This window comes from Emydura macquarii, unplaced genomic scaffold, assembly GCF_026122565.2.
Source record: "Emydura macquarii macquarii isolate MOO-44397 ecotype Brisbane River unplaced genomic scaffold, CSIRO-AGI_Emac_v2 contig_1451, whole genome shotgun sequence".
In the NCBI taxonomy this organism is placed as follows: Eukaryota; Metazoa; Chordata; order Testudines; family Chelidae; genus Emydura; species Emydura macquarii.
In genome coordinates this window covers 21,543,734-21,559,059 of record NW_027131588.1, presented here as the reverse complement: position 1 = coordinate 21,559,059, position 15,326 = coordinate 21,543,734, and the positions used below count along the sequence as shown (strand labels likewise).

At 48.5% G+C, this 15,326-nt stretch overlaps 1 protein-coding gene across 1 annotated transcript in view; it reads left to right on the top strand.

The window, feature by feature from the left end:
* SHB (SH2 domain containing adaptor protein B) overlaps nucleotides 1-14,600 on the top strand; it is a 121,459-nt gene extending 106,859 nt beyond the window's left edge. Inside the window, exon 6 of the mRNA XM_067553341.1 lies at nucleotides 10,441-14,600. Within this exon, the coding sequence (XP_067409442.1) occupies nucleotides 10,441-10,624 (184 nt within the window). The 3' untranslated portion in view covers nucleotides 10,625-14,600. The remainder of the gene's footprint in view (nucleotides 1-10,440) is intronic.
* Nucleotides 14,601-15,326: the final 726 nt, after the last annotated feature.

The following is a 15,326-nucleotide window of genomic DNA, read 5'->3' as shown; positions in this document are numbered from 1 at the left end:
CAACAGCTCCCAGCGCAGGGGAGGGGCCTGCAGGTCTTGAATGGTGGTTGGCCCTTTGGAAAGCATAGCCAGCCAGCACGCATTGAAGCACCCCAGACACCAGCTCCCCAACAGCCGTCCTTTCCCCCAGGGATACAGCGGACAGCCTGCCCGTCTGGGTTTTCCGCAGCAGAGTGTGAAATAAAGCACCGTTGTGTCCTGGTGCTTCATGTCAAGGCTTCCTTCCTTCCATGGCTACGGGACTGAGTGAAGATGGCCAGGGCAGCAACGATCCCTCACTCAGACACACAGGACTGGGGCCATGCCAGGAAGCACAGCACAGTACAGCTCCATAAAACATGTCTTCTCAAGATGAAAGGAACGTGTCTGGGCAGCTAAACGTAATCAGGCCAGCGTCTGTAATCTCCAGCCAGATTTGCACTTCAGAGTTCGCTGGAGGTTGACACTTGATCAAGGGTCTCCGCTCTCATCCAAGCTTTGTGGTGTTTGTTACATTGCAGATTTGAAACCAGAACCGGCCTGGTCAGTTATAAAGGCGCAGGGCTGGATGTGCCCGTCCTGCTGGAACATGGGGGTCAGGGGAGTGGCAAAGACAAGGAATTCCCTTGCAGCCCTCACCAGAGTGTTTTGTGGGCGGGGGAGGCGAAGGCGCAGGATCCACCCAGGACAGACATCTCAGGGGATCTGCCTCGGCCGCCAGCACTTCTCAAGGGGCTCTAGGGCCCACTCTTCCAGCTGTGGCCCCCACTGATGCCACTGCAGCCAGCACTGAAAAGGGGGCTCCGCTCCCAAGTGGGTAACACCTCCAGCACTGGGCACTCAACAACAGGTTCTCGGGGGGCTGTGGAAAGGAACAATGCAGGGAGAACACCTGCCGCGCACCCTCCTTAAGCACAGATTGCAAACTCCATGAGGGGGGAGGATTCACACTCCAGTTAGTTATACTGTGATAGCACCTACCAGGCTAGGGCCCCATTACGCACGGTGCTGTACAAACAGCTTAATTGTAAGCCCTTTTTGTGACAGAGTCCTTCATATATTAACACAGGTTCATAAAATATAGAGAGATAAAGGGGGGTGAGGTGTAATAATCTCAGTTGCTTAGGTTTGACTCCTTTATGCATCTGGCTCACCTGGGCTCCATCTCCCGAATCCAGTCGGAGAAAGACATCTTTATTAATGGCCTGTATTTGAGCCGAGCCTTAATGTCAGGCCCTAGGTGGGAGAACAAAAGTGCAGTTATAATGAGCATTCAATAAAGGGTTATCATCTATTCAGTTTTGATAACATGGGGATAACATTTACTTACGATTGCCAAGAGATGACCGAGCCCCAATGGGTATGAACCTTAAATAGATTATTCAGGCTAGTTAGTCCACAATACAGACAAGAAGTGACTGTTTTGAGGGTGCGAGAGATCTATTAACAATAAGCCTACAAGGTCTGTTTTAGTTACAGCCATAGAGCCGTATGTATGTATCATTATTTAGCCCCTGGAATGTAGTGTGTGTGTGAGCAGCAGTCAGATTTACATGACAGGAGAGAAATTACCATCGAGCAGGGCACTAATTCATGAACTCAGACAGATTTACATGTCAAGATACTCAGTAAGTCTGTAAAAAAAGAAAACCTCAGAAAGTGCCTAAAGTATGTGCTTGCTTGATAGATGGCTCCGTGTCTCTGGAGTGCACGGTAGGTATTTTCAAAATTAGTACTGTGCCAAAATACACGTTCATCTAGTGTTATAAAGATTTCCAGTCCAAAGCCCGGAAGAGTGGCAGCCCGGCCATGCTTTAACCTCACCCACATACTTGCTTCTCCAATCTTCAGCTTAATCTAAAAGATCCTATTAGGATACAGAACAATTGTATCTGTATTCCTTGCTTGCTCCGGGGTTGGTCTGTCTGTGACCGTTTTGGGCATGGGGAATCCCTCAGGAACACCAGCTAAATACATATTCACCCAGGAGCCCGTATAGGCTTCACGCCAATCTTGCACATCCTTTAATGACCTGTCAGAAGCCAGCTATTCAGGGTCTAGGCTGATATGCTTTCAAGTAGTTGCAACTGGGGCCTTTCTCCCTCTCCCGAGACCCTGCGCTGGCCTCAGTCAAGCATGGAGAGTTAGCCTTTGCCCCAAATGTCCCAGCTCATGTTTCAATTTCAAGCTTATGGAAATGAGGTTATTTTAGTGGGAGATTATTTTACGAGTCATCTAAACGGTGCAAAAACGTGTCAAAACAGGGCCAGGCTTGGCTCTGACTGGTGTACACAGGAAGTAATTCCACTTGAAGTCATCAGTCACAGCAGTGTGAAACTAGGGTGAGAACAGAAGATACTTCTGGCGTCTGCCCCCAACATACCAACGGGTAGAAAAATATTTCCTGAGGCCCTGATCTTGCATGCTCACGAGTAGGATGAGACGATGAGTGAGAGTCAAGTTACACGCATGTGTAAGTGTTCCCAGGACTGGGCTATCGAACAGAAGAGTCCAGATTTTGGAAATGCAGAAAGCTTATACTTGTCTGTGAAAGCTGTGTTTTGGACGTCTTAAGTAATCTGGTTAAAACATTTCCTTAACTCTGATATCAAAAGAAAATCTTTCTTTCATGGGTCTTCAAATAAACAGTTTCTCCAAAGTGGTTTGTAATGTATTTCTAGCCCACTCGTAATCTAACCAGAAGTGACAGGGGCCCTGCGGTTTGCAGATTGGCTTTTCACAGAGGACCCTGTCGTTTGAAGTTACCAATAGGCTAACAGTCTGTCTGTCCCCTTTTTCAAAGCAGCTGATGAAAATCCTCTGTAGAGAACTGAGGCTGATACTGTTTATACATTCCCACCTGTTTGGTAATGGTGCAAAGGGACATTGCATCAACCAGTGCTAGAAGAAGAGACCCTGTTAATTGCTCCGTGGAGATAGTCGCTGTCAGGTATAAAATGATATATTGCTGTGGTGTTGGTTCTTGGAGAAGAACACAGCAGAGCCGAAAACACTCCACATCAAAAGCTCAGTTTCTAAACACTTGTGGTTGAGGATTCGATGAACCAGTCACTAGAACCATCCAGGAACCAGAATTTCTGTTTCACACGAAATTCTGTAATTGTGAAATTGGAACAAAATGTTGGATTTTGAAATTTCCCATGAAACCGTTTTAAAAAAAGAATTGTTTCAATTGTCTGTGTAGTATGCAGAAAGTTGTTTCAAAATGGAAATGGTCCTTAAATGTCAAAATGGAATGTTTTCCCATTACTGAAACACTTCATTTTCATTTTTTTTTTTTTTTTTTTTAAATCAGATTTCACCAAAACCAGCACGTCCTGTGGCAAGTTCTGATTTTGGTGAAATGATATCTTCTGATTTTAAAAAAGATAAAGAAATTGACCAGCTCTACCAGTTACCGTAACTTTTACAATTTTAATGAATTTTTAAATTTTTTCCTTTATTGGGGGTTGGGGGGGAAGGAAGGAAAACTACTCTAGCACCCATCCAAGTACTGCTACTTTCAGCACTGCAGAAACAAGGTAAGATGAAGTGTGGTTTGAGGAGCTGCCTATCAAGAATCCTCACCACACCCTCCTCTGTCCCTCACACACACACAGGAATCCTCACCCTGCAATTTGTTACTCGTCTGAGAAAAATGCCTAGGAAGGTTTTTTAATACAAAGGTTCTCTTTCATGACAGTAGTTTTGCTACAACGTATTTTCCTCAGAACAGCATAACTTTTTCACATAAACGATTACATCTATGTAACCAGTTTGGGTCTAAGAGTGTTTAAAAGGCATTTACAGCCATGACTAGTGTCTAAAAAATATTTGCACTCTGTATTCAAAGCCCTGGGAGGGGAGTGAAGGAAGAAAAGAAAAAAGAGGTGACTGCTGTATGCAGCGAAGCCTTTGGTTTGCTACAGTAAAACAGGACCTTGGCGAAGAAGAATTATGGTAATAGGAAGTCAGCAAAATGTGATTTGATTTTATATTTTTAGAAGTCACATATGTATGTAGGCCAAGGTTTTCACAAGCACCCAGCAACTTCCATGGCCATCAGCTGGTTGCTCAGCAATTAGGCAAATTGTTTGATTTTCCAAAGTATGGTTTTTAAGAGATTAACTGTAGATCCTGGCCCTATTTTTGAAAATCTTAGGTATAGCAGATGTCAGTTTGGCAACTAGCAATATTGCGACCATGGAGGTTGAGAAATCTAGAAATACTAGAGACATACCGTACTCTTAATTTTAAATGTTTCTTAGCTGGGCGCTAAGTGAAGCAATGAGTTAACGTCGTCACCTTCCAGCTGCAAAGATCTGGATTTAAGTTACAATTTGGGCTTACCGGTGGAAATGAGTGTTTAATGATTTCATCTGTGTTCCTGTCTCCATGTTACATACTTGTGACCTTTGTACTTGTGACAGAACTTTGTACTTGTACTTTGTACTTGTGACAGAACTTCACACGAGACGGGGACAGAAAAGGCAGGGGAGCTGCAGACCAGGGTTGAGATACACTTCATCACACAGCTTTACCGGTGAATCTCCCACCTGCCTGCTGTGATACTTTTCTTCTGCCACATAAACCAGCAGTAAAACAAACGACGAGCGCATTTAAAGGCAGGGCAGTCTCTTTTCTTTCAGCTAATTGAAGACGGTTCTTTTCGGGCGTTTCACTGTTTCTTTATGCTAAGCATGATGTTGCTGAAGAAAAGCAGGAAAAAATGGAGATTCAGGGTAATAAATGGATTCAACAAATGGAAGTGTCAGACTAGCTTCAAGGCAAAGACAGGTGGGAAATGAGTTAGGAGAGTCCCTGGTTTCCCTCTGTTTTCCCGAGTTTGAAATGCATTGTTTTGAAATATCAAGGTAGCCAGATGTTCTGCTGATGGGTTGTCTCTGAATAATCACGCTAATAGCAGAGAGAGTGAAGGTAACACAAAAGTAATTCTATTCCCAACAGGCTACCCAGGTGAGGAAGTGTTTTGATCCTGTCTTTCCACGCAGTAACCTGGCGTGCTCGGTGATATCAGGCCCAGTTTTAATAAGCTAGGTTTGGGGGAGTCCAACATTCACAAAATGTGCGTTAGTCTCACACAGGCAGCCATCTTTGGGCAGTTAGATTGAGCCAGGGGTTAGCGTGGCCTGCACTGTCTCCCACCCTAGACCGGATCCACGCTTTGCTACCTGTTGCAAGGCGGAAGGGCCATCCCAGGGCGGATGTGATGAGTGCAATGATTGAGCCTTCTGGGCCCAGTCCTGCTGTCGGTCCATTTTGTCACCGATTGCAGGATCAGGCTCCTCCGAATTCTGGTGCAAACTGACGAAAGGGGTGTGCTCAGCAGAGGCCTTGCAATCCTGATCGGATGCCGAAATCTGTTGTTCCACTTGGCATGGAAATTGGCGGTGGTGATTCTCCCCACTTTGTTAGGAGGCGCAGAGGGTTGACAGTATGTGGATTCCTGTAATAGGGTCACAACCACTGGAACACGAGGGCAGCTGCTCCACCCGCAATTCACACCAATACAATATGCAAGTGTTCTTAAGTCATTTTGTCCTGGAGAGAGGTGATTTAACACAACTGCTACTCTGCATTCTTCATGAAATATGCATTACGCAATTACCACTGAAAGGAAGCGAGAGAGGGTAGGCATACTTGCTGTAGGCAATGTGCCCCCACAGCTGCAAAGACACGTAATGTATTATTAAATACCTTGATTATTAGGAGCGGACGGTTCCTATTATTAGAGTCTGTCTAGTCAATAGTATTTAATAATCCTCGATCAGAAATGGCTTTTTGTTATGATAATGACCAGCGTTAGCCTAGGTCTGAATGGCGTCCTGTATTATTTGGTGCATTAATGAGGCAAGGGGGAGGGTTGTGTAGTTAGGGCTTGCTCCTTCAGCGTCTTTTATCAAAGAAGCAGAAAATGACCTAAGAACTCCGTTCTTTTGGAGAAACAGGGCTGCTGTAGCTGGCTTCTTTAGCGTGCCGTGAATGGAGTGCTTCAAGGCAACGGTGCCATTACGGTGCTGTTAACGGGCATTACATTTCAGAGGGTTTGTAATCCAGGGAAAAACCAGCTGCAGAAATCCTACCGTGACCGAAGGTGAGGGTGTCTGGTTTAGGGGGTTGTACTGGAGAATGCCACAATCGTGCAGCCATTGGTCTCTTTCCAAACAAAAGATTGGCAGCAGGTTCCCGTCAGAAATAAATCTCGCCAAAGCTTCGGCTGCTTCCTGACCAGCATTCTGACTTGATGGCCAGTGGCACAGTTCGCCGTCTACCTGGTAGCCCATCGTTCTCACAGCCTTCTGTCCCGTTCCCCAGCCAGGCAGCCCCTGCTGCTCCAGGCCTGCTCTGACCGGCTGGGCTGTTGTTGGCAGGAAACGTAACAACTGTGAAAAATCCACAGAAGGGCCCCGGTGTCCAACAGTAGCAGGATTCTCCAGGCTTTAGAGTCATGTTCTCTGGGTCCTGGCACGAGCGGCCCTCGCGCTACCAGCTGGGCTGGGAATGTAAGCAGGAGCAGAGGGGGGTGGAAGGTGTATGCACGTGTGTACCACGGCTAGAGCAGTGAGCTCAAAGCAGATCTGGTCCTTCACTGAGCATTTCGGGGGGGGTCTGGCTAGGCCTTAAGCACAGCTACAGCAAGAGGCTGCGTGGGGTGGGCGCCTTCCTGCCTCCTTTCGCGTGGTGCCACCGGAGGAGCAGGAAAAGCCATACATTGCTGGGCCCTCTACCTGCCATGCTGTCAGCAGTGGGGCAGCCTGAGCCCTGCACTCCATTGTGCTAAAGCCCTGCTCCGGGGGCTGGATATAGACGCAGCAAGCGAAGCTGTCTCACTTACTGCCTGCACCGCCAGGAAACAATCTGAGTCCTGTATTCCCCGAACCCTGTGGCTATTACATGGCCGCTTAGCCAACACCTTTTCACGTGTACTAGTCTCAGCCTTTCCTGTTCTCTGCCCTCCGCCCGTCACTGATGATATAGCTGTCCTGTCCCGTACACCCACAGACTTGGGCTTATCTCTTAATCCTCCCTCTCCTGTGGCCCATACAACTCAAACCCACAGCCCTGGCCTCCCCACCTGATGCCTGTAGACTTCACAGGCCTCCAGTGTCTCCCCATCTCCAGCGACTCCATAGGGCTGTGGGACTGGACAAGATCTCATGGGTCATAGAGGAGCCAACCCTCTCGTAATCCCCTGAGTAAATGTATCCAGCTCTGCCTTAAAGCTGCTCCAGTTGTCTGTCCCCACAGCTCCTGTTTCAGAGCCTCGTTGCTGTGGTGGTTAAAAACCTTCCTGTTTCCAGCCAGAGTTTACTCCCGGCCAGTTTATCCTCTCTCCATATGCCCAGCCCCTTCCCCAGACCACTTAAAATGCCCCTCTTAGGATCGTCTTTCTGGCTCATTGCTCTGACCACACCACTTCCTCTTTGAAGATCTCTATTAGCTCTCTACCTTCCCCTCCCTCATACCGACTCTTTGGACTTGCTTTTGAGGCCTTTTCCCAGCTCTGCCCCTGCCCGTCACATAACCCTCCTCTCCAGTCCACCAGGGACACCAGCCCTGGACGCTCGTCTGTGTGCTTCTCCTGCAGAGGTCCCCGCACTGTCGCGCCGCATCGTCACCCTCCCTGAATTGATCTGTAAGGCCATTGCCCTTGCCTCCCTCCCATCTGCTGGCTGCTGTGCCGGAGCCGAGCACGGTGGACACATTGGGTTTTAATGAAGGCCCGTGCTGCCAATTAGCAATCTGGCATCCAACTGCTGAGCTGCTTAGTTCATGACACTCCTCTTGTGACTTCTGGCCACTGGTGTGAGGCAGGCTCAGGCAGGTTAGTGCTGCTGGAGAGCACGGAGCAGAACGTGCGTGCACCCAAGAACATGCTGTGGTGCTACAAGGGCAGAGCTGGCTCAGGCACACCAAATGCTTGGCTGGGTGCTTGGAGCCGGGCAGTGAATTGCCCCCTGAGATCTGACGTAGCCTGCTTGTTCAGTGCAGCCCACTTCTCACGTGATGTCCCGGCACCGTGTCTCAGGCTTTCTGAAAAGGACCTGGCTTTGTTTCACCAGTCACAGCAAGGAGATGGGGAGGGAGGACAGTGCTTCCCCACTGCTCCCTCTCCCATGGGGTGGGTGTGGGGAGCTCTCCTGTTTGTCCGCCTCTGTCCCCTGTGGATTGCTGTGTGGTGTAGAACGTGTGAGCGCTGGGCAAGATGGGCAGGGCTTGGAGAGGACAGCTGAAGAGGTGGCGATGTTGTTAGGCTGCTCCTTTGCTGTGAGCGAATGCTAAGGACACTTATGCAGTGTTTCACCATCGACTCATGCAGGCGCTAAGGGACTGGATAAGCCCCTCGCTCCGAGCAGACCATCCATGTCGCTGTGAGCTGCATGCTGGTGTAGAGACACCAGCACCCAGGGAAAGAAAACATCTATTGTCTGTCTTAAGAGTAAAAATGCAAAAATTGTCCCCCCAAAAGTGACCCAGCCTGGGATTTTGAAAATACATGATCTCCGGGCCCAGAAGTGAATTGTCTTGTGCATCGGGGGGGCTGGTTGCCATGAGGACACTGACTGTTCTGGGATGACTTCATAGTATTTAGCATTCTGCTGGGAATATGAAGAATAACATCAATGCCTTTCTCTTCTTTAATATTGTTAAAAGCAGCATGTGACTCCGCACTTCTTGCCTGAGCAATAGACCTGAAGACATTTAACAGCCTGCTCTCCCGTTCTGGCCAGGTTCTTTAAATTACTATGCACCTATTTCTGTGATCCTGCTAATTTAATGGCAGACTCGTAAGCCATTTACCAGCAGAGGAAATAGACAATGAACTGAAGGGAAAGGAATAATATATCTCCTCATAATAATGTATTTAGAGATGTCACCCTTGGCTTACCGGAAATCGTTTAGAGAGCAATTATGTTTCAAAAGAGAATCATTCCTGTAAAAAATTGAAATTTAAATCAAGATTTTAAGCCTGCGAAGCTGTAATTACAGGGCCTGCGGTGATTTCTGCTCGACAGAGAAGGGTCATTTAATCAGAGAATTGCCTCAGCAAATCTGAAATAGACGAGCTTTCTTCTCTTCCCTCGGAAATGTTGTGTATATCATATAGAAAGAGACAGCATTTACAAACGCCGCTTTCACAGAAGGGTGACTTGTGTTCTTCCTGCTAAAATCTAAATTCGGATCTTTCTCGTTAAGTAACTCTATGTCCTAGTGCAGCGGCTCTCAACCGGTGGTACGCGTACCACCGGTGGTACTTACCGGAAGGCTGGGTGGTACGCGCAGCGCTGAAGCCGCCGCTGCCGAAAATGGGGAAACGGCGGAAGGGTTTTGGCGGCGGGTATTGTTTCCGCCGCGAAACCCCGCCGCCCGTCTCTCCCCGCCGCCACGAAACCCCGCCGCAAATCCCTCCCGCCGCCACCGCGAAACCCCGCCGCAAGTCCCCTCCCTTTTTTTTCCCGAGTGGTACTCGGGTCGGGTACAGTCGGGTCAAGTGGTACTTGACCCGACTGTACCTGGCCCGGGTGGTACTCGGGGGAAAAAAAGGTTGAGAACCGCTGTCCTAGTGGAAACAGCTGTGGAAAGATGGTGCTAAGGAAGCTGTGCTAGCCACATGCCAATTTGTTTGCTTTTGCACCATGTCTAGCAGCCAGTGCTTGTTGTTTCTGTGTGTCCCCCCCCCAACCCTTCGCCTCTGCCCAGGGGAGTGGAATGGTGGTGGGGGCTGCATGGGGCTAGGAGCCCCCTCCAAAGATCTTAGGGCCTGTGGGGTTGAGGAGCTGCAGCCCAACTCCTCTGAAGCACCTGAGATCCCCTGGGCCACCCCAAAGAAGAGTTCACTGACCCTCCCCAGCCCTCTTGCAGGAGCTGAGCGAGGAGGGCCTCTTGGCCATTTAAAAGGCTGAAATGTGTCGTGTCTCCAGGCCGGGACCTGTCGCTTTCCCCAGAGTCCCTAGCGAATGGTCACAGCAGGGAGCTGGAAGGGGACACCGTCTGTTCTCAGGCTGCCCTGCCCCTCGTTCAGGTTCAGCAATGGCGGCCCGGACCCAGTGCCTTGTTGGGGATCCCTGGGGAAGGAAAGGGCTGAAACTCCAAAAGTTTCTGGGAATGGAGCATAAAAGCCATTGAAAAGGTCTGCTGTCTCTGGGGCCTGCCGGGCACTGCTCCACGTTGGCTAGCGTAAGCATGGAGCCGGGGGTCCTAGTTGACATGGACGGGGCTGTCTGTGCTGGGGCACGGAAGACCTCGTACTCTGCTTTGAGTTGTTAGCGCAAGGCAGCAGACTGGTCTGAATGTTCTGTGCTTGCGAGCTGTCTCGTTGTTCTTACGCAGCTGCAACACATTCCCAGCAAAGAGGAGCCCCTTTTTGATGCTGACCCCAGAACTGTGTCCAGGGCATTTGTGCATGTACTAACACCCTCTCCTTTGCTTCCTTCACAGGAGCAGTCAAGGTTTTATGCACATGAAACTGACAAAAACCAAAGAGAAATACATCCTGGGTCAGAACAGCCCCCCGTTTGACAGCGTTCCAGAAGTGATCCACTACTATACCACCAAAAAACTGCCCATCAAGGGTGCAGAACACTTGTCACTGCTTTACCCTGTAGCTGTCCGGACCCTATAATGCTCCAATCTCACTCCTTCCTGTGGATGGGAGGTGACGGGCAAGCAACGGAGCGGGAACGACATGGCACCGGTTACCAGAACTCAGAAACTCGAGATTGAAATAGAGACTTACTGCCTTTCGCTTCTGATGTGTGCTGGCTGTATGAAAACTCATAGACAGTACTGTGTGTACGGTACACTTGCACTACTGCATGCCTGCAGAACTGGGTTTCCATTTCAGTGTGATGAGGACAGATAACCTTCCTGGGGGATGTTTCTGTGAATGAAAAATGTTTCCAAATCCAAAGACCTGCCTTCAAGGGTAAATAAAACAAACATCTTCCTTCAGTCAGGAAACTCCAAGGATATTTGTTCTTTCCCTCTCCTAAGTTAAGACCTGTGTTTGGTAAAATAATCTTCCACTGGTGACATACTGTCCTTACCGGATGCTAAAATAGACGTAGATTCTTTCGTGGCTCAAGGAAAAATCAGCACGTGACTGATTTAATGTGCAAGTCCTTATAGCTCTGTCCACTCACCCCACATTAGTGTATCTCTTCACGCACAGTTTGTCAGGATGATCCAAACATGAGAGTCTTTTGTCTCTCACAGTGTGACTAGGAGATCTTAATAAGTAATTTTACAATAGCAAAATGTGTTTGATTATTTATGAATAGGGTATGTAATTAAAATAGTGGTTTAATATATATTTTTTATCCTTTTTTTCTACATTAATAAATCTTTGAGGGTTACTGTGTTCATTTTGCAAGTGTCGTTCCTAGATCACGGCAGGCAGTGGAGTCTCATTTTCCGTCGTGCTAGTGCAATGCGAACTAACATTTCAGGAGTGGGAATCTGTCATCTGAATGTGACGACATGCTGGGTTTCAGACCTGAAAAGGCTGTCAGAGGCCACGCTTCTTTTGTTCATTTTATCTGGGCAAATAATAGTCCCACTGAGGTAACTGACAAACAGTATCCAACATCCTTTCCACCTCAGGGATGGAAGAGCATGTTCTCAATGGCTTTTCCAGCTCTCCAAGTGCGATGTGCTGTCTGTAGCAAAATGTGGATCTAGTCTCTCTGCGGCATTGCGTGTTCCGGGGAATTCTTCAAACTTGCACGCACAGAGCCTGGTGCCCCTGCGTGCAAAGATCTGAAGGCCATGGCTATTTCCTCCTCCAGCAGAGTAGCCATAGAGTTAAGGCCAGAAGCGACCACCAGATTGCCTCGTCTGCCTCCTGCACATCCCAGGCTTCCCAGACCACCCCGCGCCCCCATGGAACCCAGAAATGGAAACAAGAACACGGTCTTCGCAGCCCACACAGAACCAAACTATTCCGTGCCGCGGGCATGGCACAGGAGGGAGCAAGGGCAGCAGTTCCGACTTCCCTGCAGTGGCAGGGAAATGATTACGTGAGAGATGCCCAAACTATCCTGGCAAGTGACTCACCCCCACATGCCGCAGAGGAAGGCGAAACCCCCCCCCAAGGTCACTGCCAATCTGACCTGGGGGAGATTCCTGCTCAACCCCACATGGGGTGATCAGTTAGACCTGAGCATGCGAGCAAGAACCAGCCAGCCAAGCCCCTGAGACACAATGCTTGGGGCCACCTCGGAGCCCTGGCCCAATGGCCCCTCTCCGGCCGTGGCCATCCCTGATGCTTCAGAAGAGGGAGAGCCAAACACCTCCTCCAGGCCCTGAATACATTGTGGGGGCAGGAATTCCTTCCTGACTGCTGCAGGTGGCCGGCTGAAACCCTGAAGCCTGAGCTTTAGGGACATAAGCTGGAAGTGAGCCCCAGGGCTGCCGAGCCATCACAAGCAACCTTGTCGTATCCCGTCTGTGCGTAGCCGTGTCACGTTGCTGACCGAAGTCCGCCGCACAAGCGGTGCTACCTCCACTGTGCAGACGCAGCGGCCTCCCCACGTCCAGAGATGGCTGGTATCCTCTTTGTACGCCTGCTGAATAGGGTAACAGACACACTGTGTTTGCACATGAATGCTGGAATTGGTGAAATCCAGTAGTCAGATAGTCCTGATCCTGTCCGCCATCACGTGCTGTCTAGAATACTGTGTATTTATACGTCAGTGACTGGAGCAGAGATTTTGTTACATGCAGTTTACATACTTTACAGACTGCAATAAGACTGTGAAAATGTCTGTTATTTAATTCGCCTGCCTTTCCTTCTCTGTTCCCCCATACGTGCTTTGAAATAGGTGCTGATTGAAAAGTGTAATGGAATAATCATTACTCTAATGCCTGTAAAATACTGCTTCATTGTACTGTATAATGTGAAAAGAACCACCAGGATGTTCTATAATGATGTTTCCAGATTGATAGTAAGCATTTTGCTGCCTGTTTTTTTGTTTTGTTTTGTTTTTTTAAACCCATCTGTTCCAGATGTGAATTTGGTACCGTGAATTCCAGCATTAGTTAGAACAAGTTTGTGAGCTGGTCATTAATACCAGGGATAGCTCTGTATAATGCCCGTGGTCAAATCGTGACTGTTCCAGCTGAATCTGGATTGCAGGAATGTGGCAATATTTTCCTTATCCTTGAAGTGAGGGTTGTGTGATGGCTGGTGATTGGTTTGGGGCCCCCCCCCCATGTCTCCAGATGAAGTAAAAGATGACGACTCCTCCCGGTTTGTCCAAACTTACCCTACAGGCTCCTTGTTTATCTGCTCCTCAATGACTTTCCCTATCAGCTGTGTCCCCCGGGCACAGAGAGGCAGCGGTGTCCCAGGTACTACTCCTCAGACATTGGGATGTGGGGGCCACTTTCAGGGTAGCATTGGGTTGGCGGGGCGGGGGTGGGGGATTGTGGTGCCTGTGAAGGGAATAAGAACTGCTTTGATTCCCTGTGGAAGCTACACAGGCCACGGGTCGCACTGCATAGAAATAAGGACATTTCCTCCGTCCCTGAAGCAGGCCTCCTCCGTATTCCTCCATAGCAAGGAGGAAGCCAGAGAACGAAGGGTGCGCCGGGGCAGGGCAGCTAACAATACCATGCCTGGCTGGGGGCTGCCCCAAGGCGTAACCTTCACCCCGCCTTCCTTGGCAGTCCAAACTCCCCTGGGACGCAAGGTGTCGCATTTCGAGGAGCCGGATCCTTTTTTTATTCTGTAACCTGTTTTCTCCTGGGTTTGCCAGTGGAGGAATCATTTTAGAACCCCGACTTCTTTACCGCAATGGAGCTGCAAAGACAAGACAGCAGGCAGCCTCGTCAGGCTCGTGTGAGCTTGTGGCGGAGGGAATTGTAATGAAACCCTGCTTGACCACGGCCCTGATCCAAATCCCAGTGCCGTCGGCGGGAGTCTTTCTGGTGATTTCCATGGCCTGTTGATCAGGTCTCACATGATGGAAACAGTCACGTCGAACCCATACGGCCTTGTGCACAGAGCGTAATGCAACTCTGGGGGGAAAAAACTGGGGCCTGGTCTACCTTAGAAAACTAAGCTGCTTGAACCATGGTGGGATAGTTAAGTCCCTCTGTAGGCAGCCGTAGGTCAACAGAAAAATTCTTCCGTTGACCTCGCTACCACCTCTCAGAGAGTTGCATTAACTGCACTGCTGGGAAAACCCCGCCCAGCGGCGTCGGTAGCATCTGCACTGAAACACTACGGTAATGAAGCTGTGCTGCTGTAGTGTTTAGGTGTAGACAAGCCCTGTGGTTCCTGAGTTAGGGAAAGGAAATTCTCTCTCCAGCCAATGTTTTTTAATGGGGCGGGGGAAGAAAAAAAGACTTTTGGAGAAAAAGAAATTGCTGAGTAACTGCAGCATCAATAAAAACGGGAGTTTGTTTGCACTGTAATGTTGTCTTTGCTTATTTAAGTGATTGTATGATATTTTTCCAGTTTAAAAAAAAAATCCTGTGTAATGTACAGTGAAAATGTGGTCTGTTGCCGTTTGTGATATTGCTTATGGCTGAGAGAATAAGTAGCAGTCATGTCTGGAAAGCCCATTAAAAGTTTATTTTAAAAAAATGATAAACCTCTCCCTTTTCTTCCTCTAATTGTGGAGGTTTCCTCTGTCAGCGTGTACTCCAGATTTTGGTGAACGGCTAACAATTGAAGCGATTATTCTCTTGGAAAGCAACATGCATTCAGATTTGTTAGGTTTTGTACGGCTGGCATGGCAGCAGTGTGCAGTGAAAATACCAACCATGCCTTATTCTAGTAGGGGACAGGCTGCCTGGCATCTCAGGCCTATTCAGTATTCTGTCTTGCAAATAACCTTCAGTTGTTTAATTTCCCCAAGAAATTCGCCCCTCTGCAGAGGTTTCAGTATCAGGTTTGAAGGCCAGAAGAACCACCGTGAACATGCGCCGTCTGTAACTGAACGCAGAGGCCTCGTGTAGCTAGTCCTGGCTGACATTTATTTGGGCAGGTGGGGGAGGCAGTGGTAGACGGGGAACATTTTCAGAAGAGCTATTAAGGGTTTTGTTTTCATTCGCAATTGTTCCCTCCCCCGCCTCTCGCTTTTTTAGGTTTTCCACTAGAAAAGTGAGATTTTAAACCATTCTTCTTTTTCTAGTAGGAATAAAAGGGAAGATGGTGAGAAAACTAGAGAGGAAGCGGGAATTCTCCTATTTCAAAAACTAAACATGGTGAGAGATTCTTTGCTGCCAAAGTGGGGTTTTTTGTTTGTTTGTTTTTAAATATAAATTTTCATTTTTGATTAAACTTTTTTTTTTTTTTTACCCAAAACAAAACCAAA